The following is a 22,861-nucleotide window of genomic DNA, read 5'->3' as shown; positions in this document are numbered from 1 at the left end:
TAGGAGAGTGCATGTACAAATGAGCTAACAAAGAAAAGGGAAATACAAGTGTGGAAATACAGTGTGCCTTGCATTAATTTTTCCACCCAATTCCAAATGCAGTAATAACTTGATTATTTTAACATTCAGGCTGAAGGAATCAAACCCATACACTATTTGGCGTGTCTGATTGCCGTTCCCTGGCCAAGATTAGCAATCTGCAGTAGTTTGCTTTTCTCTTCCTTCCCAAAACAGGGAACAGAAAGCTGTTTTTGCCGCAGGGCACAGCAGAGAACTTAAGCTATTTAATTTTCTGCTGCGGGGACTTGTACTCATCATTTGATGTCGAATCTTATTTTTGGTGCTTAAACAGCCTGCATTCCCAGAATACCCAACCATTTCAATGTTTAATGGACAGCTCCTGCCATTGCCCCTAAAAAAGAGGTGGCAACCAGGACTTCTCAGGAAGGACTTGCTCTGGACCATTGGATGGCCAGATATGCATGGACAGTGCTGCTCCAAAAATGAACAGAGGGTCCCAATCCTCCTCCTCCCTCCTACTGTGGATTTCCTTCAGCCTCCTTGCGGCACATGAAGCAAAAAATCCCCTTTGCCTCGCACCAGCAGCAGCGTGGGATATACCCACCAGGCACACGGCTGCTGCCCCGTACCAGGAGGGGCAGCTGGAGCCCAGTTATGCCACCGAAGAATGGGGAATGGCTTAGTATGGGCAAACTGGGAATTTCCCCAGTAAGTCAAGACTGAGATAACAGTGATAGATTAGGGCAAGGCAAATGCAAGAAAGAAGGAGTTGCCTTGTCCTTGTTCTTATCATGACTCCCCATGATGTTTAATGTCTGGAGGCGGTTGTGACATATGTTGAAGGGCAAGCAGCAATGCTGGTGCACACTGGACACTGTTTTCTGCCCTCTCCTCCTCCCAGAAAACCGTTCCAGCGGGAAAGCTCCTCCTCTGTGCTCAGCACGGTTGTCCTGCTCCTGCCTTGGCCCGGCTGCAGGGTCTGCCTGATCCTGCTGATCCTGCTGGCGGTTGAAGGCTGGATCCTTCCCTTCATAAACACGACTTTCCATGCAGCAGAGAACGGGTAGTCCAGGTTGCGGTTTCTCGTTCCTCTGATGCCAGGCTGTGTGCAAGCCAAGGAGGGAGGGAAGGGAAAAAATGCCATGCCTCAGAGCATCCTAAAGGCTGCTACAAATTATGTGAGCCATAGAAATCCCACAGTGAGCCCTGCACACACCGAAGGGGAAATCTTTAACCTCCCTCTCCTTCCTCAGGTCTCCCCCTGCCCTTGCCCCCAGCTTTCCTGCCTCAACTTATGGCTGATCGTTTTTCTGCCTTCTTAAACAAAGGCCTGGGGCAGGAGGGGACCGAGTGTCAGCGGGGGCTACCCTGACCCCACCTGGGGTCACCCCATTTTCCTTGTCAGGTGAAAACCTCAGCTGCTCTTCCCTTTCATGCTGCCCAGCAGCTCTGCAATGATGACGTGCTGCAAGGCAGATGGAGCCCGGGGGTTACGTAATGATTCGTGAAAAGCTTCGCAAAAGTCAAGTGTCTAGACTTTTCAGTATGGATTTTCCTTTTCAGTTCCTTCTCTGGGACCTCTCCAAGGAGATTAGGACGGGCTGGATTGGCATGGTTTACTTCTGGTTAAAGTTTCCTGGCTTCCTCTCGTCAAGCATTTCTCTTTGTCCTGTCCCATCAGCCGGTGCATGGAAAGTCCCTGCTCCCTGGGACCAAAATTATCCCAGTTGCAGCAGAATATTGGCCTCACACCTTCTTCTTATCAAGTCAGACAGCAGTGGGCCGAGCAACCTTCTGAAAGCACCTTTGATGCTAAGAAAGGTGTCCCCGTGCTGCCGCGTGCTTGGATGTGGCTTTCGTCAAGAGCAGCAATCGCTTCCTGACAACGAACAAGATGGGCACGAGGCCAAGGTCATCTCCCTCCTACCTGTGTCTCACATCTTCCGATCTGCTTCTGTTGCCACGTCTTAAACTGAATGAGAGATGAGGGAATATGGTGCAGTGATCTGGTCCACAAATAAGTATCTCCTCAGTTCTCTTAATATTATGGACACCAGTCATGGAGACATCATCATTTGTCCAAAGTTACTGCCACAGCTTTGCAAGCCAGTGTGTCCAGTCCTCCACAGAGTGATCCCATTTTTAGGCCGGTACCAATGGTGTGAAACTGGTATCCCAGCCATGCAGCATATGCCCGGCGGTCAGTCACTAACAGGGTGGGTTACCTGCGCCAAGTAACAGCTCTGCTGAAGCTCACCTTTCTGCTGAGGTCTGGCTGGGGATATGGCCTGTTGCCTTGTGATGTTGCCAGCACAGGCAGACTCTTGCCTTGACCTCCTGAGGGGACTTTCCAGAGTCCTTACCTAGCTTCCCAGCTAGTCTCATGTCCCCATCAGCTCTTCTGCTTCGGTTTTCCAAAGTTCTTCAGCAACAGAACTTCTGTCTCTCATGCATTTTGCCCCCACTCTTGCACCGGTGTTGCTCAGCAGTTTGGGAACCCAGTAGGAATATCAAGAATTTCACCCACCCCAGGGTCAAATCCCAGCTGGTTTGGCCCATCTTCCTCCTTCCCAGGGAAAGCAGTTGGAAGCACAATGTGCTACAACATGAGCTTTGATGTTACGATGGAGGATGAGAGCTGACTTACGATGTAGAGGAAAGATGAGAGCTGAACAAACAATTTGGTTGATGGCTTCCCCTTTTTTTCCTTTCCTCTCCCCAGGACCAAACGGGAAGCATTTCAAGAGATTCACATCCTTAATTTCTTCAATAAGTCTTTTGTAGTTGCAGATGATCAGCAGCGTAACGCTGCTCCCGCCTCCGATCAGTGCTCGAGAGCATTGCGAATGTGCCCCAGGCCATGTCTGGCTGAGGCTCTGCAAGGTACCCGATGTCAACGGTAAAGCACCGAACAAAGATATTCTCCAAGCCTCTGTCAAAACACGTACATGGGGTAGGAGGAATGAAAATTGCAGAGGCAGCTGCAGAGCTGGACTTCCTTAGCTTTGCAGTGCTCTGCTTTGTAAACTCAGTAGCTGTCTTGCTTCTCTATATGGATTTCAAAGTGAGAGGGAGAAGATGGGAGGAACAAATGAGCTAAAGGGTCCCCTGCAAGAGTACGATGCTTCAGCATCCCTGGCTCCCGTCACTTAGCCAGGAGGGACCTGCTCTGCTACGCAGGAGGGCAAACTTTGAATATTAACATGTCCCGGACCTCCCAAGTGAATTTGGACAAGATTTTTCATTGCTTCCTTGTGCCATGAAGCTGCAAGCTGCTGGGGATGGTGCATGCGTGTGTGTGTGTGTGCGTGTGTGCGTGCAGTTTTTAGGTACATGGACAAGACCTAGCACATGGTAATCTCCATGGCCTGAGATGAGCTGTTCGTCACCCGCCTGCCGGCCTTCACTCCTCACCCGCCGGACTGCGGTGACTTCATTGACTACATCGTACAGACAGGCATGCATGTGTCTATCCGTCTTCTTGGTAAGACGATGCTATTTAAACATAAAATAGTATGATTAATAAAACATAATGCCTTGTTTTTCCCCACTGTTTTCACCTCCTGTGCTCTCTTCTCACATTTTTGCTGGGCTGATGGTTTTCTTACATGCCCCAGATAACTCACTGAGTTTCATCTTCACTGCTCTTTCCACCCGCCTGCTCTTCTTTCATTTTTTATGAAGACTTTTTCTTGCTCTGCTAACATGCTCTTAATCTCTCTGGTAAATCAAGGTGGCTGTTTGTCTTTAGCTCTCTATTTGCTTTCCTGAACACGAAGATAAATCTGGGCACTGTGCTGGAGCTAGATCAACAAGAAAGCTGATTTCTTCTCTTTCCTCCCCATTCACCGTTGTGCACAACTGGCAATAAGCTGCGTTTGGGACCTAAGAATGCTCCCTCTCCATTTTCTGAGGTGAAACTGGGAAAACAAATAGAAAGACTGAGAAATGACCTCTCCCAGGCTCTTCTGGGTGAAACCACACTGCAGAAAGCTCTGAGATATAATGTTACTCCAAGAGCCCAAACTGGGGTCAGTCCAAAGGCTCCCATTAACTTCATCTGAGGTTCTCAGATTCACAAACTCTGTAACTTTTCCACATCTTTCTGCTGATCTCTCCAGACACTGGATTCGGACCAGGATTGTAGAGAGGCCCACACTCATGGTGGCTTCCTTGCAGACTGCAACACATTGTGGAGTAATAGCCTGCAGCCTGCTAGAAATGGGAAATCAGGTCATGAACTAGCTTCCCTCTCAGTCCAGCATCCGAAGAGACGAGGAATGCGGCATGGCCGTGTCTCCCTCTTATTGTGTCTCTGCTCCCGGAGATGATGGCTGCAGGTAGCAGTGTCCGACTGGGATATGGGCGTCCGGACCCAGAAGAGCAGGTCTCTGCACAGCCAGCTGCTCTGCCCAGGGCTGGCCCTGCAAACGTGCCATGTGCCTGGTGCAGCTTTGCCCTGTCATCTTTCCCACAGAGGAATTACATCTGGGGTTAAAGAAAAAAAAAAAAACCAAACCACCAAACCAGCATTTTTATCTGGGTTCAGAGCAGTTTCACATGTCTGGAAAGGATATAGCAGCATAATCAAGATTTATGAAAGAAAGAAAATATTTTAGGAGAGGCCATTTGTTCTGTTCTATATCCCATAAAATCTCCAGAAGTTATTTGTCGGTCGATGTGGCAGCGACACTCAGCACTGCAGCTTGGGAACAAAAGGCCACTCTGCGAACGAAGAGGCAAAGCGTTAAAAGACACAATGCAACATCTTTTTAGGCCACACAGAATTGCCCTGGGGAACTCGCTGCCTCAGGATTTGAGTTAGACAAATGGCTCCACCATTTACGAAAACCGATCTGAGTGTACCTAAAGATAACCCAGGAGGGCTGGAATCGGTGGCCGTCATCCAGGCATGGGCAGCCTCTTCTCTGGAAGATCACATCAATGTACGTACTGGTCTAGCGCAGGAGAACAGAGTACCATGGCGGTAGTACAGCACCCAGCTGCAGAATTTGGGACCTTCTATCCCGGAGGCAATGTGGCTAATCCCCTGCTCTGCCTGGAGGATTAGCCCTGGCCCCATCCCGGATGCTCGGGGGGCTCTTTCACCCCCAGAGTAAGCCTGGGGTGCTCTGATCTGATCTCGGGCTCCATTCACCATCTCAGGGAGCGCAGAGGCAGAGGAGGGCTGAGGGACTCGGCTGGGGCAGTGTGGGGAACTTATTTTTGCCGTGCGATTCATAGACCAGCCCGTTTGGCATCTCCACCACTATCCCTTACCTCCCTGGACAAGGTCCTGATGCCCAAGGGACTTTCACCTTTCCATGTGAGCAGACCTTGGTGTGTTCTTGAGTGGACCCTCAAGTCACTAGTGGGTGAAAGGGCTGCACATCCTCATCCTCCCTCAGCGTGCGTGTTTTTAGGGGATGCTTGCGGAGAGCCGGCCCCGGCGGAGATCCCATTAGAGGGTGCTGCCCAGCGCTGCTGGGAAACACCAAAAGGCTCTGCCTGTTCCTGGGCCTCCAAACATCCCTGGTAACTCTTGGTGCCTTATTTCCCTTGCAAGCCCTCGCTATCTTCCCTTTCCTCCTGATTTATCTCCAGCACAGTGAGCACTGTATCGCTGCTATAGATTGTCACTGGCAGCAGGACAAATAAGCCCATCTTTAGTTTATGGACCCACTTTTTTTTTTTTTTTTCCCCCCTTGAATAAACAGAAACAATAAACCGAGTGAATCCAAGCGAGGAATGGAGATTACAGGGCAGCCATGCATTCAACTCACTTTGCATCCAGGAAAATGAGAGCCTGTCACACAGCTGACATTGAGAGGCTTCTTCCCCACCTCAGTGACCTAGAGCAGCACCAAATAGCAACAGGGAGGCCTTTACCCATCTCTGGGCCATCTTAGAAGACAGACTCATAGGTCCTAAATGTCTCCCATGACCTGCAAGACCTACATGGATGTCCTCAGGGGAACTGGGGGGAGTTTGCCTTGCATCTGTTTTCCTCCCAGTCCGCAGCGCTTTTCTTCTCTTCCCTGAGGCAGCACCGGGCACCCTTCGTGGCAGATGATGCCCTGAATGGGTGCCTGGGTGCACGGTCGGCCAGAGTCCAGGGTTGCACACAGAGTGGGATGCTGACATCCTAAATGTGCAACATCTCTTTGGAAGATAAACTGCACATCAGCTCTGAATTCCCATCTGCAAAACCTGCAGCAACAGAGAGTGAAACATATATACTAGTCCTTTGACAGGAATGCCCTTTCAAAACGCTGCTACGAACAAGCTGATTTAAAGTCAAACTTTCTATTCCTCCAGGCAGCTTCTGCCTCGGGGATGCTTTCGTCAGTGGTCCGCGAGCACGCCTCACCTTACCCACGCAGCAGCAGCTGTCTTCTGCAGGAAAAACGAGCCAGTTCTTACCGTGGCGTTAATGCAACACTAATGGAGCCCAATACACTCCTGAGAGCCAGTGCAAGCAATGCGGAGGTGTAACTGCTCCTCGACAGCTCCTTGCCGCACCTATTCTGGAAGCTGGTGCCCCTTGCAGCTAAGACACGGGATGCCTGGGTGCTCGGACCGACCCAGAGTATTTTATTCAGCCCTGAAACAGACTGGGAGAGCAGTGAGGACACACATCTCAGGCTACTGCCAGAACAGCGGCAGATACATTGCACCACAGGAGTTTAAACTGAAGCCAGAACGGCTCAGGGATGTCAGTCCCACCATCCCAGCCCAGGGCACCGTCTTTCCCTCAAAAGGCAGAGACCTCAGCTCTGAAGGAGTCTCAAAATATCCAGCCCAGTAGCCTGTCTCCAACACCGGCCAGGGCTACTTGCCCCAAAAAAGGCAAAAGAACAGGGCAAGTATGTAGTGATTTCCCTGTCTGCCCAAAGAAAATCCCTGGTGGGCTCCAGTTCAAGGATTTCCTAAGCAGGCAACAGCCTCTTGTGTCATAGCTGTGATGGATCTTTCTCCCCTGAACTCCTCATGTCGCTCTCTGAAACCAAATGCATTTTCAGCCTCCACACTATGCTCTAGCAAGGGTCCCGCAGTTTGGAGACACACTCTCAATATCTAACTTGTTTCGTTTGGCTTGAAGCTGTCACCTGCCAGGTTTGCTCTAGAGTCGGAGCTTTTATCCCTTGCTCTGAAGTGCCAGACAATGTGGTGGGGACCCCACACCCAGGCTTCTCCAGGGCTTTTGGAGACAGCAGGTTGCTGTCCTCTTCCTGGTAGTTATTGCTGGAATAAACATCGAGTCCAGCTGTTGGCCACTGGCAGTTTTTAATCAGATGTTTGTAGGGTATTTGAGGCAGATCTTGCACTCAGCTGCCCAGGGACGCAGGAGCTACTCCACGCTGAGGGCTGCCTGCTCCAGCCTGACGCCGTGTTAATGACCACAACAGCACGGGGGCAAGTCGTGGGATCCCGGGGACTGCTCTGGACCTGCAGGATGTACACGTCCTAACCACACGTCCTTCACTGCTGGCCGCTTTTTGCAAAACTCCCTTCATATTCCTGCTGCATTTTAGAGATGGCTGTTCCTCTTCTTCACATGGCAAGGTGAGAGCACGGATGCGCAGGGGCTGATGCAAATACTCCAGCCGTGACCCAGGGTGGTTCCCCGTTAAGCAATCACTCTCTCTGCACAGTAGCTGCACTAAAAGATAACATCTACCTTAAAACTGCTTAATGGGAAAATGAGTTTCACTGCTTACCATTTACATGAAATATTCAGCATTTCATCCATAGAGTTTTTCTTCTGCTCATTAAGCCGGCGTTAAGCTTTGACAGAAGCTGGTTTGCCATTTGTTGACAGTAGGTCCGTGCAATGCCAGAGGGCAATAAACTGTGTCACTCTGCAGCGGGACGGCCCCTCTGTCCTCGCTTTCTAAATCCGGTTGCTGCCATCGGCATTGCTGTGGGTCGGATGCGATGCCGAGCCTTTATTGGCAGCAAGGGACGAGCTTTATGAGAGAAGAGGTAATGAAGGGTAAAGGGTGAGGGGAGGAGGAGAGTCCTGTGGCTCAGGTGGCCGCCCCGGTCCATTTTTTGAGGTGGCTGGGAGTTTTCCAAGAAAATGGAAATACTGAGTCACGGACATGAGAACTTTGTTGTTGGAGCAGCAGTTTTGAGGGTCATCTCCTTGGTGAAGCTGCCTTGGGCTTAAGGTGGAAGAACTGCTCAAGAGCAGCACCCACCACCCTTACGCAGCTGGTCCCTTGGCAGTTTGGACGTGACAAAGACTCATGTACCTGTAGAAGAGACAGGCCCGGGTCTTTACTAGGCCTGGTTCACATCAAGGACGGAAACATGCAGGCTGGGGAGGTCTCATATTTTGTGCATGGAAAAACTCCAGAACATCTTGGCTTCTGCTCAGTGTTGAGCTGCAACATTTCTGAATCCTCAGTTGCATCCTTTGCAAGCCGTTTCCTTCCTGTCATTGCCACTCCTTGTGTGACCGTGGGGGAATGGCTCACCTCCCTGTGATCTGGGTCCCTGTTTGTAGCATGAGGACAGTGATCCTGACTGTCCATCTCGGTTGTTGTCACTCGGCAGCAGAGATTAATGTTGGTGAGGGAGGTGAGCACCGCTTTGAGATGGGGCGAGAGGAGACAAGAGTTCACAGAACAGGGACAGAGCCAAGGGTATGTCAGGAATTGGACCACTAGCAAAATGATGATGGAGGGTAAAGCCATATGTTACAGCCAGATGTGTTGCAGGGTAATTACTGTGAGCTTCTTTAAATTCCTGCCTCCGATTTTATGTCCATTCAGCATTTTTTGTGGCCTTAACAGCTGTTGTGCTTTTGGCCCGGCGCCTGATGCATTCCTCTGGAGGGGGATGCAATCAAGCGTGTTTCTCCTCAAACTGCCTTAAATATTGCGAGTGTCAACTTGCTTCTGCCTGAATGACACTTTTGATGCTCAGAAGGAGGGAAGTAATCAGAAAAAGACAAAATAGTATTTCCAGCCAGAGCTGTGGAGTTGGCAAGTTGCAGATGTAGGAGAGATGCTGGTGTCCATCTCCTGAGTCCTCCCTCACGTGTCCTGCAAACTGCCCGTGGGATCTTTGAGAAGTTGCTTGGTCTGTAAATGGTGACCCCACTTTCTTGTTCGCAAGGCCAAAAGAGGTCGCGGACCTGTGTTTGGAAAACACTTTGGCATTTTTTTGACGGGAAATGTTAAACATCGTCATTATTTGTAGCGGATTTTTCCCGCACTGCTAGTGTGCAGGTTGCCTAGCATTGCCATGGCATCATTTCTGGCAATAATTTAAGCTAAACACATGGCAGGGCTGACAGCTGAGCATTTCAAGCAGGTAATGTGAGGGCAAAGTCTGAGTCACCTCTGCTAGCGGTCGCACGGCCATTGCTGTTACTGTGCTCTCTGCGGAAACACAATGGCAAGTAGTCAGGAGATGCCAGGGATCAAATGCTTTTCTGTTTTCAATGGATCGCTTTGGGTTCTTTTCCATTCTAGTTAAATCCACGTGTAGAACAGCTCTTAAGTGGCATTTTGCTAAGGGGGGTAAGCTAATGTTTGCATGGGAAAAGGGTGAGTTAAAACAGAGATTGGGCTTGGGCGAGCTACGACTCTATATTCTTTATCATCTCCTGTACCCAGGCTTGCAGAGAGGATCTGTGCTATGGGAAGCAAGGCACCTAGATTCATCCATCGAAGCATGCTATGAAGTTTCAGGGTGGAAACTACCTTTGGGACAGAGCTGTGACCCTCTCATCCCCCTTTGCTCTCTGCTTGCGCTCAGGGTGGGAAGGCAGGAGAGCAACCACAGCTCCTCCATGGTTCAGCCCCACAGGGGAGGGAAGCTGATGTCTCGGCCCCATCCTGGCTCCCTTCGGAGCTTTGTCGGTGGTGAACGGCACATCTGGGGGATTCACAGAGGACAGCACGTCTCGCTCGGACAGCAGAGCCTGTGTGCATGGGCTGGCGGATGAAACATCTGCTGGCAGTGGGGACGCAGGAGTGTCCTGTGGGTGAGTCCTGCTGTCTTGGGCACCCATCTCAATTAGAAAGACACCCGTCAATTAAAAAGAGCTGCCACTAGATTAAAGAAGGCGATAATCCTCAGCTCACTCCTTGGGATGTTTCAGAAGATAGTCACTGCAGAGATGATAAACACTCCCAAAGAGGACGGTGAATGAAATGTCCCCATCGCACCCAGACCCCGTCCCCTGCCCACCCGCAGCTCCCAAAACCACCAGCTGCCTAAAGGCAAAACGCTGCAAAATGAGGCGCTGATCCCAGGCAATACAGTTACCCTCGAGCCTGGCTCTAAAGCCGGGAGAGCGCAGAGCAAGGCTCAACCACTTCCGAGGCCACCTTAGGGAGTATTTAGGCAAGCTCTGTCCATCGTTATTTATTTCCCCGTAACCACAACAGTAGTGCAACTGTGCTATGATGGACTGTGTTGTCAAAGTTGCATTAAGTTTATCCTTTTCCTTGACCTTTAGGGCATTATATAAATAGGCTACGACCGCAGTAGCCTGTGCTACGCTGTGCTGCAAGCAGCACTGTATCTTTAATGTTGAAAATTAACACAACAGCCTATAGGAGGAAGCATTGTCCAGGGGTTGAAACACAGGAGTGGAAGGGCTGGGAGATTTGGGGTTTTCTTCTGTCTTTGGCTGTATGGTACTGGGAGAATAATTTTAAAAGGGTGATAAAGAAGAAAATAAAGAAAAAAACCCAACCAGATCCACACCTAATGTAGCTTGACCTGCAATTCAGTGTTTAGTGCATAACAAGTGACCTCAGGTATAGCAAACCCTTCAAAGTCAAAATCAAAAACAACAACAAAACACGTTTGTAAAAGCTCTTCCTTTTAATGCTTCTGCTGAAGAGCCTGCACAGTGCAAACAGGTTGGCTGCTCGTGGTCCCAGCCGGTCCATGGCTCCGGTGCTCACAGAGCACCAGTCTGAAAGCCTCTCTCAAGCCGTCTATGGTCTTTGTGTGTGTGTGTGTCCCCTCCTGGATTTCATGGCGGTTGGAACTTTGTATGATACATGCGGAGATGAGATAAAGGTTTGATCCAACATGAGTTATAAACTGGGAAGAGGGTTATCGCTCTTTTTCCCTATGTTTTCATAGTTCCAGCACAGCGAGATGGTGATAAATATAATGAATACTAATAAATACCTATTAATTCAGCACATTTAGTGAGCTATTAAGATTTCTTTTTCTGATAGATTGTCCAGATAATCAGATTAATTAGATCAAATGATATCTAGGAGCGGGGAGAGAGACAGAGATTTGCCACATAGGCTAAGAATTGAGTTTTACTGTCAGCTGGGAACCACACAGGACCTGGCCCACTTTAATTCAGCTGGTGTTGCTCCCTGGCACTGTATACAGACGGGTATGACTGCTCCAGCAGCCTCAGCCTGCAGGAGCTGGAACCGGTCCTCCGCTGTCCTCTTCCTGCGCATCCTCCTGGAAACTCAGTGGTAACTAAAGCAGTGATAAGTAAATCTTGGGCCAGCTTAAGAAAAGCTTGTGCCTGTGTTCCTGAAATGCACACATCACATAAACCTTGCTTAAAACAAGCCACGGCGGGAAATCCAGGGCTATGATTTTTCAAAGCCTTCATCAGCTGCAAATAACACCAAAAAACCTCAGCTGCCAGTTGGACACGAACATGCAGAAAGAGTTAGATCAGAAGAAGTGGCAGATCACTGAGCTGTATCGCACGGTCAAGGGAGCCTTCCCCAGCAAGCCCAGCATCACATCCAGTAAAAGCTTCTGGAAAAAGAGCAGAATACTCACTTTTTGTGCCACTCTGACTACCTTAAAAATCCAACTACTTCTGTGAATACAAGATATACCCTTCTGTAATCATACTGGTGAAAAGGTGCCTTATATATAGCCTTTCATATTTAAGGTTGTGTGGTCTAATGGGTCACAGAAGCTACCAGCAGCCTGTTCTGTTGTGTGCTCTGTTCCCGTTCCTGTTGCATGCCTCGGTTTCCCAATTCATAAAATGGGGGTTATTCTTCTAACCTCCCTGATAAAACACCATGCAGCTACCACCACAAAGAGCTGAGGCTCGCCATACTCACGTAAACACGCTTGTGCCAGAGCACAGCTACCTCTATACCTGTGAATACGCACCCATGGTGTGCAGAGATGGAGCTTAGCAGATTTTTAAATCAGAGGGAACTAGCAATTAACTCCTACAAATAACCAGAGCCTAAAATGCCCAGCATACAGGGATCTGGGTTCTCACCAAGTGTGGCGAACTTCATCTGGCTGGCCAGGCCATCGTAAGAAATGTTGATTTGTGGAAACTTTGGGGAATGAGGCTCCTATTCCGGGACCTAAGTAAGAGCCAGGCTGAAAATCTGACTCCGTTTGTTGTTGCTGAGCAATGGGAAATACGGCCGCACGTGAATGCGGTCTCCCTTTGGCTGCTTGGGAAATAGGTGCCTTTTACGAGTTTACTGTAATGGGATAGAAAAGAGAAATTACGCTGGGAAAAAAATGATTAGGACTTCTTCTGCTTCGCTCCTGCTTTTGGGATGAAGTGGTTTCATCTCCATTCATGACATGTGAATCCATTTAGCAACTCTCCTCCGTGACTGCTGCTTTAGGAGTTGTCCGTAGCCAATGCCTTTGGTTACCAGTGCCCACTGCCGTTGCTGACGGCTGATCCCAGCTGCGAGGCAGCCTCTCCTGGGAACACCTCCTGCCTGTTCTCCATCGCTCCGTGGGCTGTGGGACAAACCCCCTACACCGTCAGACCAGAGCAAACAGCAGAGCCAGGTATCACTGGAGGCATGAAGCGAGCACAACCTGCCTGACTCATCCAGAGACAAGCCCAAGCTCCTGTCTGTTGGAGAATGAAAGCCACAGGGTCTTCGCGTCCATCATGGCCAAGAAGACTGCCCAAATCCATGCTCCCTGGGCTGCAGTTGTCCAGGACTCCTCCTGGGCCAGCAGAAAACAGGAGGGAGTGAAGTTGCAAAGCATCCCCCCAAGAAAACGATTCCTCTCCCCACTTTCAAAGCCTCCTGACCAGGAGATGGGGGGAGCTAGGCAGGTTTGGATCAGACACCTGAAGGCCAGGCTGAACTTGGAAGAAGCTGGAGGGGAATCAGCCAGAGCCAGATTTTCTGCTTAAAAGCAACTCCTTGAGAGACTCTAATCAGTTCCCATCCCTCACAATCGATCGGCAGTAGATAAACACACTCGGAAATGTCGAGCGTGTGTAAAATGCCATTCTGTCACTCAGGGCAGGGTCTGAATGCACGGGCTTCTCCTGGCACTGGGTTTTGAGCTACTCGAGTACAGCATCACACGGCGTTCACTGTCACCTATGTATCTGTCCTGGCAACTTTTAAAGACTAAATTGACTATTCAGAAAGCTCCCCTGCTTCTCCTGGCAGTTCCCATAGCTCTGTCCCCATGCCACGCTGCAGTCCCTCGAAGAGTGCTTGGGAGTCCTGCGTGGCAGCCTCCGAGTCCCTAGCAGGGCTCTGGTCTTCAAGACCAGCCTCACGGGAAGAGCTTTCCCGAACTGGAGTCCGATCTGAGCAGCTGAGCTGGAGAAGTCAGTGCTGTGCTGCAAATACCCTTTTAAGCACGAGGAAATCGCTCTTCCGAGTCTGTCTCACTCTGCTGAGTGTTGGCACTACCGGTGTACTCAAAGTCACGAGGCACACGGGGCACGTCGCCAGAAAAACAGGCCAACAAGTTTCCTCGGCACAGTGCTTGAATAACACCGTGCTTTCCAAAATTGATCCTTGGCTCCCATGGTTGGCAAAGTCACATTGATGCTCTTGTGCCTCGGTCTCTCCCTCCGCAAAATGGGGGTAGGAAATCCCCTCTGCATTGCCAAGAGGGCTGGAATTAAGCCCTCTGATGTTCCTAACACACCTCGAGCTCTTCCTTGTGCAAGCCCGTGGCTGGTAGGTTGCTCTGGGTCTCAGTCCTGACTTGTCTTTGACCTGCCATGACAGTGGTAAATCGGGCACGTGTGTCTCAGGCTACTTGTGAAGGGGCAGAAGGGACAAGACCTGTCTGAGCTAAAGGATGACAGTGGCACAAGAAGAAGTGGAAAGAACAAGCCATGCACCCATTTAGGCTGGAGATGAGAAGGCTCTCAGCATGATCTCTTTTAGTAAGAGTTGTGGTGGTAAAAATCCTGGCCACTTTCTAGGTGGAATTTGATGCATTCAGGAGATCGTTTGTACGATGAGGCCGGTGTGATAGCACAGGTTGGGACTAGGTGACCTTGGAGGACTCTTCTAGCCTACATTCCTGGCAGATCTGCAACACTGCATTGCTGTTAGCATGTGAGAGACGGTGTTTCTGGCAGAGACAGACCAAAGCTATGGAGTTGGATGCTGCAGCCCAGTTTCCAAGGGGCTGTAGCACGTAGCCAAAGAGTTTTTCAGGCACTGCCATGCATATCTCAGAAACAGCTTGGTCCTCCCTTCTCCTGAGTCAGGAGTGCTTGAGCCATTTCCTTTGTACCTCAGGTGGAAAGCAAGCTTTCTGGTCTTCTGAAAATGCTCGTCTTGTCCTTTTGTGAGTCGCAGGATGTTCTCATATCACATCGAGCATATAGGATTTTTTTCTCATATGCAGCATTAATACAGTACTAGAAACTTGTCTGAGCTGGGAGACATGGAAATTTCTGTGGTCAAAAGCCCTCCCATTTGCAGGAGAGTATGGGGAGGGCAGACACAAGAGCTTGCTTTGGGGTACCCTGGATTTATTGCTGTGACTTGCTGCCCAGTGCACAGGGCCAGCAGGCTTCTTCGATGGTCCAGAGAGATTCGCAACAGCTCACTCCCTTCAAGGGCGACACTGGGGTGTTTCCAGATCCAAGGTTTCAGGGAGCAGATGGGCTGGCATTTCCGTTTTACCCCCTGTTTCCCCACCTTGATTCAGCCCCAACCCCAAGCTGGGATGCAATGAGCAGTCTGCCAGTCAGGGTTGCAGAAATGCTGGCTTTAAAGCAGGCATGTGCTGAAGCAGATCCTCCTAGCCCCCTCTGCTTGCTCCAGCACTGTCCTCAGGCTGGCTGCTCTGCTGAGCCAGATGGCATCTTCACCCTGGGGCATCGCGTTGGCAGAGCTGTCGTGGTTTAACCCCAACTGGCAACTAAGCACCACGCAGCCGCTCGCTCACTCCTCTCCCCCCGCCCGCGGTGGGATGGGGAGGAGAATCGGGGGGGGGGGGGGAAGTAGAACTCGTGGGTTGAGATAAGAACAGTTTAATAATTAAAATAAAGTAGTAGAATAATAATAATAATTGTAATGACAAGGAAGATAACAAAAAGAGAGAGAAATAACACCCAAGAAAAGACAAGTGATGCACAATGCAATTGCTCACCACCCGCTGACCGATGCCCCAGCAGCGATCCACGCCTCCCGGCCAACTCCCCCCAGTTTATATACTGGGCATGACGTTCCATGGTATGGAATAGCCCTTTGGCTAGTTGGGGTCAGCTCTCCTGGCCATGCTCCCTCCCAGCTCCTTGCACACCTGCTTGCTGGCAGAGCATGGGAAACTGAAAAGTCCTTAACTTAGCATACGGGCTACTGAGCAACAACTAAAAATCAGCGTGTTATCAACATTATCCTTGCACTAAATCCAAAACACAGCACTGTACCAGGTACTAAGAAGAAAATTAACTCTGTGCCAGCCGAAACCAGGACAAAGAGCCCAAGGAACAGACCGTCTGCAACGAGGCTGGCATAGGTTCCTCTTGCAACCCACCTGCCATCTACCTTGGTTTAGATTTTAGGTCTTCTTCTTATCACATCTATCTGTTATATGATGCAAGCTTGGGTCTTACTGGATAGCACCTAAATATATCCTCTGTGTACAAAAATCTAAGTGTACATGGAAAGTTTTATAGCCCAAGCTGTTTCCAGCTCATTGTCTAAATGATCCGCATCCTAGAAACACGGCAGGCAGGATGTTTGCTTTTGCAGAGAGTACCTACAGGGGAGTGACATTGTGATAAGGCAAAGGCCATGGGAGCTGCTTCAGCAAAAGGTCGAACTGGCTGGGTTACCGGCTTGTTCTGAGGGCAGAATTTGGTCTGGAGAATTCACTCAGGGGGGAAAAAGTCCTCCAGAGTGATCGCAGTGAGTGCAAGGCAGAGAAACATTGGGAGTGCTTAGCGTACCCGTGTCCCACTTGCTCAGAGGTGCTCTGCTGCTTTTCAGAAGATGCTTCTGCTACAGCCAGGCCACTCCTAACCCCCCTTCCCTCTGAGTACTAAAGACACGGTAAAATATTTCCAAACCTGCTCCAGCATCCTTCCCCGCTGGGCTTTGCTCTGACAGCGCTTGCCTGAAATGCAGTGGCGTTTGCCGTCCTACGTCATGACTTTAATTTACCAGCTTGAAAGAGGTCATGAAGAGAAGGCTGCGTGAGACGTCTCTGCTTTAGGGATGAGTAGTTTCAAAGTGGCCATCCAGTTCCTGACTCCAGATGGTGAAATGAGATCAGTGGATACGCATGGTCTTGTTACTGTTAGCGGATATTGCACCGGATGGAAATGGATCTCCGATACAGTATTTCCATCATTCCTGAAGTCAGTGGTGATGATGCCAGTTCCACCACTGCCCAAGAGGATCGTAGAAAATCCTCCTGTAGTGATGACACCGAACCAAAACCTTGATCCTCAGCAACTCCCACGTTTTGGGAGGAGTTTGCAGCCCAGTCCTCATCCTGCTACTGATCTCTAACGGCACTTTGCTGCAGAGACATCTAAGCTTTCATAATGAAAAGCCAATTAAAGCGCACCATTAAGCACAACCTTCTTCCTTCCTTGTCCAAACCTATCTGTCACAGAAAGGACACAACAACTGTAGTGCAAGTTGGCGGATGCTGCTAAAAATGGGAAAGATAAGATGCATAAGTAAATTATTGACATGCCAGCCTGAAGTCTCAAACGGGACCACGACAGCCGGGGTCAGATGTATGTGGCCGCTTACCCACGCCGTTCCCAGAGCTGCAAAGCCACCTGAGCTCCTCACCAAGCAGAAGCAGATTAAGCACTTTTTATAGAAGCTGGCAATGGCTGAAGTTTCCAGGCTACTCATTCAGACACAGCAAGTCCTCGGCAGGGAGAGCAGAGGGGTGTTACAGGCAGAGCTACAAAAGGATCGTCGCTTCTATTTAACTTCACGTGTGCATGTGGTCTATGCCTACCGGCAGACCTGTACGGCTCCTGGAGAACGGAGGTGAAGGAAGAGAGCCAAAGATCTGTCTCAGTGATGCCGGTGGGGGTTTGCTGCTGATTTATGGGCATCTAGGAGCCTGCGTAGGATCAGGGACTCAGGGGTGAGAGCCCCTTTGACCCTCCTCTATTTCCACTGACACTCGAAAACCCCAGGGTGGGATTTTAATTGGCACATAGAGAGGGAATGGCAAGAGGAAAGCTGAAAGAAACGCCGCACAGAGGAAGAAGAGTGGAGAAATGCAGATGGGGAAAGAGGGGGACAGAGCTGGAAGTACGGGGGAGGAACAGAGATGCTGTAAAGGGTAATTTTCCCACTGACTGATGGTGATGCAGCCATAAGACCCTGAACGTATTAAAAATCATCCAGTGCCTCATAAGAGTCTTGCACTCGGGGCTTCTGCTGCCTTTTTAGGACTAGCTCCACTTTGTTTAAGGATGAAAGATTCCTGCATTTAGCCCTCATTCGTGAATCATAACAGTGGCACAGTGGAATTTGAATCTCTGTGTGCTGGACCCTTCTGACATACATGAAATACCGGGTTTTTCCTCTAACAAATATTCCTCCCTCAACACGCATTTCTCCTTGTTATCTCTCGATAGGAAACTGATAAAGTAGAGGTAGCAGCATCGATTCTCTGTGACAACATCCTTGCAATGTGATGCATCACAAGATCGTCATCAGAGCAGGGCCCAGAACTGATTTTTTTTTTTTCTTTTTTAGCTGAGAAAAAAATCAGGCAATGGAAAAATTCGTGTCTTATTTTCGGTTTATAGTCCTTTCAGCCCTTAAAAATACATATTTAAAGACCTTTCAAAGAGTTTTGGAGCAGCACAATGGGGCTTTTAGCAATGCTCACGGTGACTGGAGAGCGGGCAGGACCCCCCAGTCTGCGGATGAGGAGGTCGTGGCACTGTGAGGTGAAGTGAATTGTGTCCAAGCTCAGAAAACATGAAGAGCTGGAAATAGCAGCCAGGAAGCTATGCCAGCGCCTTCCTTGCAATCACCAGACCACATTCTGTGCAATAACAGAGTGGACACAAACAAACACACATTAAGCCCATTCTTTCCTTCTCTTGGGATGTGGATGAATCATGTTCCACTGTTGCGGTTGATAAAAGTCTTCAGAAGTCAGCAGGGACTTAAATTCTTGTTCAGTTCTTTTTTGGAAGAACTTGTAAAGGCTGGTTTATAAAAACTCTTAGCAACTTCTTCTGAGTTTCCAGACCCCCTCATCGCTTCTACGGTGCCAAACGTCTTCCCCTTCTCTGGAGATCACGCTTCAAGTTGCCTCAAGACGTGTCAGCACTGGCCTGGATGCTTTCCATTTCAGCTCATGAAAATATCTGCACCAATTTGAGCCTCGGTAATGTGGAGGACAAAGCCCTAAAGCAGCACGGTGCATTTTCACTCAGATGGGAAGGTCTGTTGAAGGAGGCAGCAGCGTTACGTCGCACAAGGCAAGCGCAGGGGTTGGCGTGAGAATTGCAGAGGGCTGAACTGTTGCTCAGATGGTGGTGGACACGAATTTGCAGGCAGAATGAATCCAATCCATCTGAACACTGACAGGAGAGGAAAGTGCCATCTAACGTTCATTGCTTCAGTCCAAGGGGAGGCCGGAGGAGAGCGACTGAGCTTGCTCTTCCAGGATGTAGTGGCACAGACACAGGGTAAATACACACGTTGATGTATTTGCTACGTGCCTGGAGCCCTGCATTGAGCAGCTGGGGCAAACGACGTTTTCTCCACAGCTTCCCAAGACCTCAGCAGCAGCATCCTCCCTGCTGTCCTCCTCTCACCATGCCTGTCCTCGGCTCCCACCCCGAATCTCTCAGCACGACGGTGCACAGCCTCCAGGATAACTCCGCTGACCCCAAAATAAGGTCCCCATCCCTCCAGCCTCGCAGTTCCCGCTCCGGGCAGGGATGCCACCTTGCCAAGGGCACTGGGCAGAGCATTTTCTGTGGGGAGCCTCCAACTAATTCCCCCGGGGCAGCCTTGCTTTTGTAGCCTTCTAAATGCATTACCAAATTCAGGTTATTTTTAGGCTCGTTTCCTAAGGAAACAGGATTAATATGATGGCAGCGCAGGCACGCATGCGTGCGTGCTGTGTGTGAGACAGTGTGCCTCCGCGTCTGCCCTCCCCCGTATATTCTGAATTCTTTGGGCAATTTCAACTAAGTTTGATGGAGCACTATAAGGTCTCAAAGAGATCACTTTCCGACAGAGTTGGGGAAAATAGTGAACTGGACAGAGGAGAAACTTAATGTAAGTACTTCCAGCAAATAAAGGCTAATATACTCACCAGACCGACCCCCTCCAGCTTTCCCTTCCCGCACGTTCAAAGCTTTTGCTCTTGTTGCACCAGCGCTGGGAGGGAAACACAAGCCACGAGGGCTCCTTCAAACAAAACCCACGGCCCCCAGGCCTTGTAGCTCTCGGGGGGCATTGAGTGGGCAACCCCTCGCACTAGTCACACCAGGCTGTTTTATGGAGTTGCAGCCCACAGTGGAGGTTTTAATGCAAAGCACAACTGCCCGCACACAGCCTGGCTCTTATTTGCATCTGGCTGCTCACATATGCTCATGTCCAAAAGCCTTTTTAACAGGGTTCCCTATTCCACGTCTGCCCGTGCCGGCATCAGATAAGGTTTTGTAAGACTGCCACCAGGATTTTAGCCGGGGAGAAGCACGGGAATTGGTAAAGAGAGTTTTTTCTGTGTCCTTTGCTTCTCTGCAGGTTCCTAGTGGGCCAAGACGGGTGAGAGGGAGGATGGTCTGAAGTGCTGAACCATCAGCTTTGATTATGATTGGGGTCACGGCATCTTCCGGAGAGTTGTAGACCAACAGAGCTGAAAATTCACTGGGAATTTTTCAATGAACTTGCAGGCACGTTGGATCAGGGCTCCAGAAGAGTGAGACAGAAATACACTGGATTTCATCCTGACCCAACCCTACCAATCAAACAAGCTCATGGGTACTAAATTTGCCCACAGGCCATTTTCAAAGAAGATGCTTCAACTACCTGTTGAGCAAAGCAATCTCCATCATCCGTCCATCCATCCATCCGTCCATCCATCCATCCGTCCATCCATCCATCCCAGCCAGAATTTTGGTTAGGTCCAATACCCAGCTGTAATCATTTTACACAACACTCCGGTGAGGAGGAATTTGGGTATCCAAGTTTTCAACGGCTTTTTCTTTTAAGTTATAGCATTTGCAGGTGAAATAAAATTTTGAGGTAAAAAACGCTACGATGTTAAAAACATTCCCTATTTCCCCTTCCTTTTTTTTTTCCTATTTTTTAGTTTGGGGCATTTTTTGTTGTTCATTTCTATAATCTCAAAACACTTTATCCCATTTTTAACTTTCCCCCTTCTATAAACATGTTCCATAAAAGATGCACATGGGAAAGTTCCTGTTTTAATGCGTGAAAAGTTAGCCTTCGCAGCCCTGATCCGCATTACTAACAAACACAAACCCTGAATTCACAGGATGCTGCTGAATTCAAGGCACCTCCACCAGCATGGGATTTTTCAGGGACTGCTCTCACCTGCTTACCTGCAAACAGAGCTGCTGGCGGACAGCCCTGCAATTTATAGAAAAATAAGCAAAAAGCCCTCACGGGCCATATGCAAAAGCTGATCCCCGAGCTCATTTCGATGCCAAGGCTGTCCCTTCCGCTGGGAGCTCTTTGCATAGCCATGCCGCATTTGCTTTTCCATGTCAGGGCATTCTTCAGGTAGCCTTTGCCTCGCTACAGCAAGACTGATACCTAGGGATTTATTCTTTCAAAATACTGACAGACCCAGGGAACAGCGTCCCAGCTTGTTTATGCAGAGAGACATCCCACCTCTAACTGTACTTTTGGTGACCGTGTCACACATCTGTGCAGTGATACTGCTGGGATACAAGAAAACAGCAATGAGAAACCCAAACAGAAAAATTCCTTGGACCTCAGTTCTCAGACGCAGTGCGGGATCTGATCTTTAGGTGGAGTAGAAATTGTATCTTCTGCCCTTACAAAATTTGACAGGTAGACGTAAATAAACTCATAGATAAACTCGGGTCAGCTGCGCTGTCACAGAAAGTTGGATTTTAGGCTGCCTTCACCAGACTTTTAGGAAATGGGCAAATACTGAGATGTTGTTTGGAGTCATTGTATTATCCTGTCTTTACAGAAAACTGGCCTTTTTAAACAAACAAAAGAGAGACGGATTCTCTCTTCTCATGCCTTGCTTTACCAGCACTAACAAACAGGCTGTCACAACAGGCTAAGCTCTTCGTGATCGCACCGGGTGTTACTCGTACCTTGGGAGAGGGGACTTCAGTCCCTGCAGCTCAAGAACATAAAATTATCCCAGGAACAGCAATATGGACCAAACAAGTGGAAGTTTTCAACAGACCCTGAGCAGATTGTCTGGGGCAGAAAAGTGACCTCCTTTCCATCCCTAATTCCCTGTCTCTGCACAGCCTTGGCCAGCTGTGGGGCTCTGTGGCTATACATCGCCACGTGGACCTCGAGGTGTCCCCGAGCCAGCCCTGACATAGGTGCTACTATCGGTGAAGATAGTGCAGCAATGACTCCAACAAGCAGTGGCCCTTTGGACAAGGATCTGCGGTCCTTCAGCATCCTGCTCTGTGTCGTTACCGCCCCGGGTACCTGAGCTGGCCAAATGAGAGATGATACGTGCTCGTTGGAGCTGCACTCTCCCTTCCGAGCACCGTGGCGATGCACGTCCCCGTGGCAATGGAGACGTGGGATTTGGGGCATGAGCTGGGACAGCGGGAGGATGGCTGCAGCCAGACCCAGCCAGAGGGATGAGGGATGCCCTGGCAACCAGCTGGTTTGGGGGACCGCTTCCACCTCTCACCCAGGGTCTTGCATCTGCCCGGGGTTCCCCCAGCACGCCGAGCCCCTCGGGTCTGCGGTTCGTGCTGAGCCCCACGGCTGGCTGGCCAGCTGAAATGGTGCCAGGCCCTGGGCGATGCACCCCACTGGGCCAGTTTGGCCAGGCTGGGGCTGCCAGTTGGCCACGGTCTCCTGCCAAACACCCGCTCCTGCCTGCAGCCAGGGCCAAGAGGGCCAGCGCCTACTCCCACCACCGCACCACGAGCGTACAAAGTGCTTTTTGTGCACCACAGCACAGCATCTTAAGGGCTACCATCCCCTTCCCATGCCCAGCCCGGGGCTGGGGGTGCAGGGCGGGCACCCCCCCAGGGACCTGCCGGGGGGGGGACGACAGGGTGCTGTAATGCTTTTGCCCAGCTGGGTAATGGCATTAGAGCCAAATCCTGCTTTGCCGGGGGATGGAAAGGGGCCCCCCCCGGGAATCCCCTGGCCTCGCCTGGCCCCGGCATGGAGCTTCCCGATGGAGGGGGTGGGTGCAGGGATGGGGGGACACACACACACACACACACCCCGAGTGGGCGGCGGGGGAGGCGGGGAGGGAGGGCGGGGGCGAGGCGGGCCCGGGGCCGGCGGGGGATGGCGCTCGCCGCCTTCCCGACTATAAAAGGGCTAGGGCCAGGACCGGGAGGGAGAGCGGAGCGGCGGCACGGCACGGCACGGCACGGCACGGCACGGCACGGCACGGCACGGCACGGCACGGCACG

General features: G+C 50.3%; 1 protein-coding gene across 1 annotated transcript in view; it reads right to left on the bottom strand.

Annotated features, from left to right (window-relative positions):
• LOC127019809 (exocyst complex component 1-like) overlaps window positions 1-12,745 on the bottom strand; it is a 47,386-nt gene extending 34,641 nt beyond the window's left edge. Inside the window, exon 1 of the mRNA XM_050902039.1 lies at window positions 12,666-12,745. Coding sequence (XP_050757996.1) covers window positions 12,666-12,745 — 80 coding nt within the window. The remainder of the gene's footprint in view (window positions 1-12,665) is intronic.
• Between the last annotated feature and the right edge of the window lie 10,116 nt (window positions 12,746-22,861).

Source organism: Gymnogyps californianus, chromosome 9 (assembly GCF_018139145.2).
Source record: "Gymnogyps californianus isolate 813 chromosome 9, ASM1813914v2, whole genome shotgun sequence".
Lineage (NCBI taxonomy): Eukaryota > Metazoa > Chordata > Aves > Accipitriformes > Cathartidae > Gymnogyps > Gymnogyps californianus.
The sequence above is the reverse complement of the archived record's forward strand: the minus strand, read 5'-3'. Positions and strand labels throughout refer to the sequence as shown.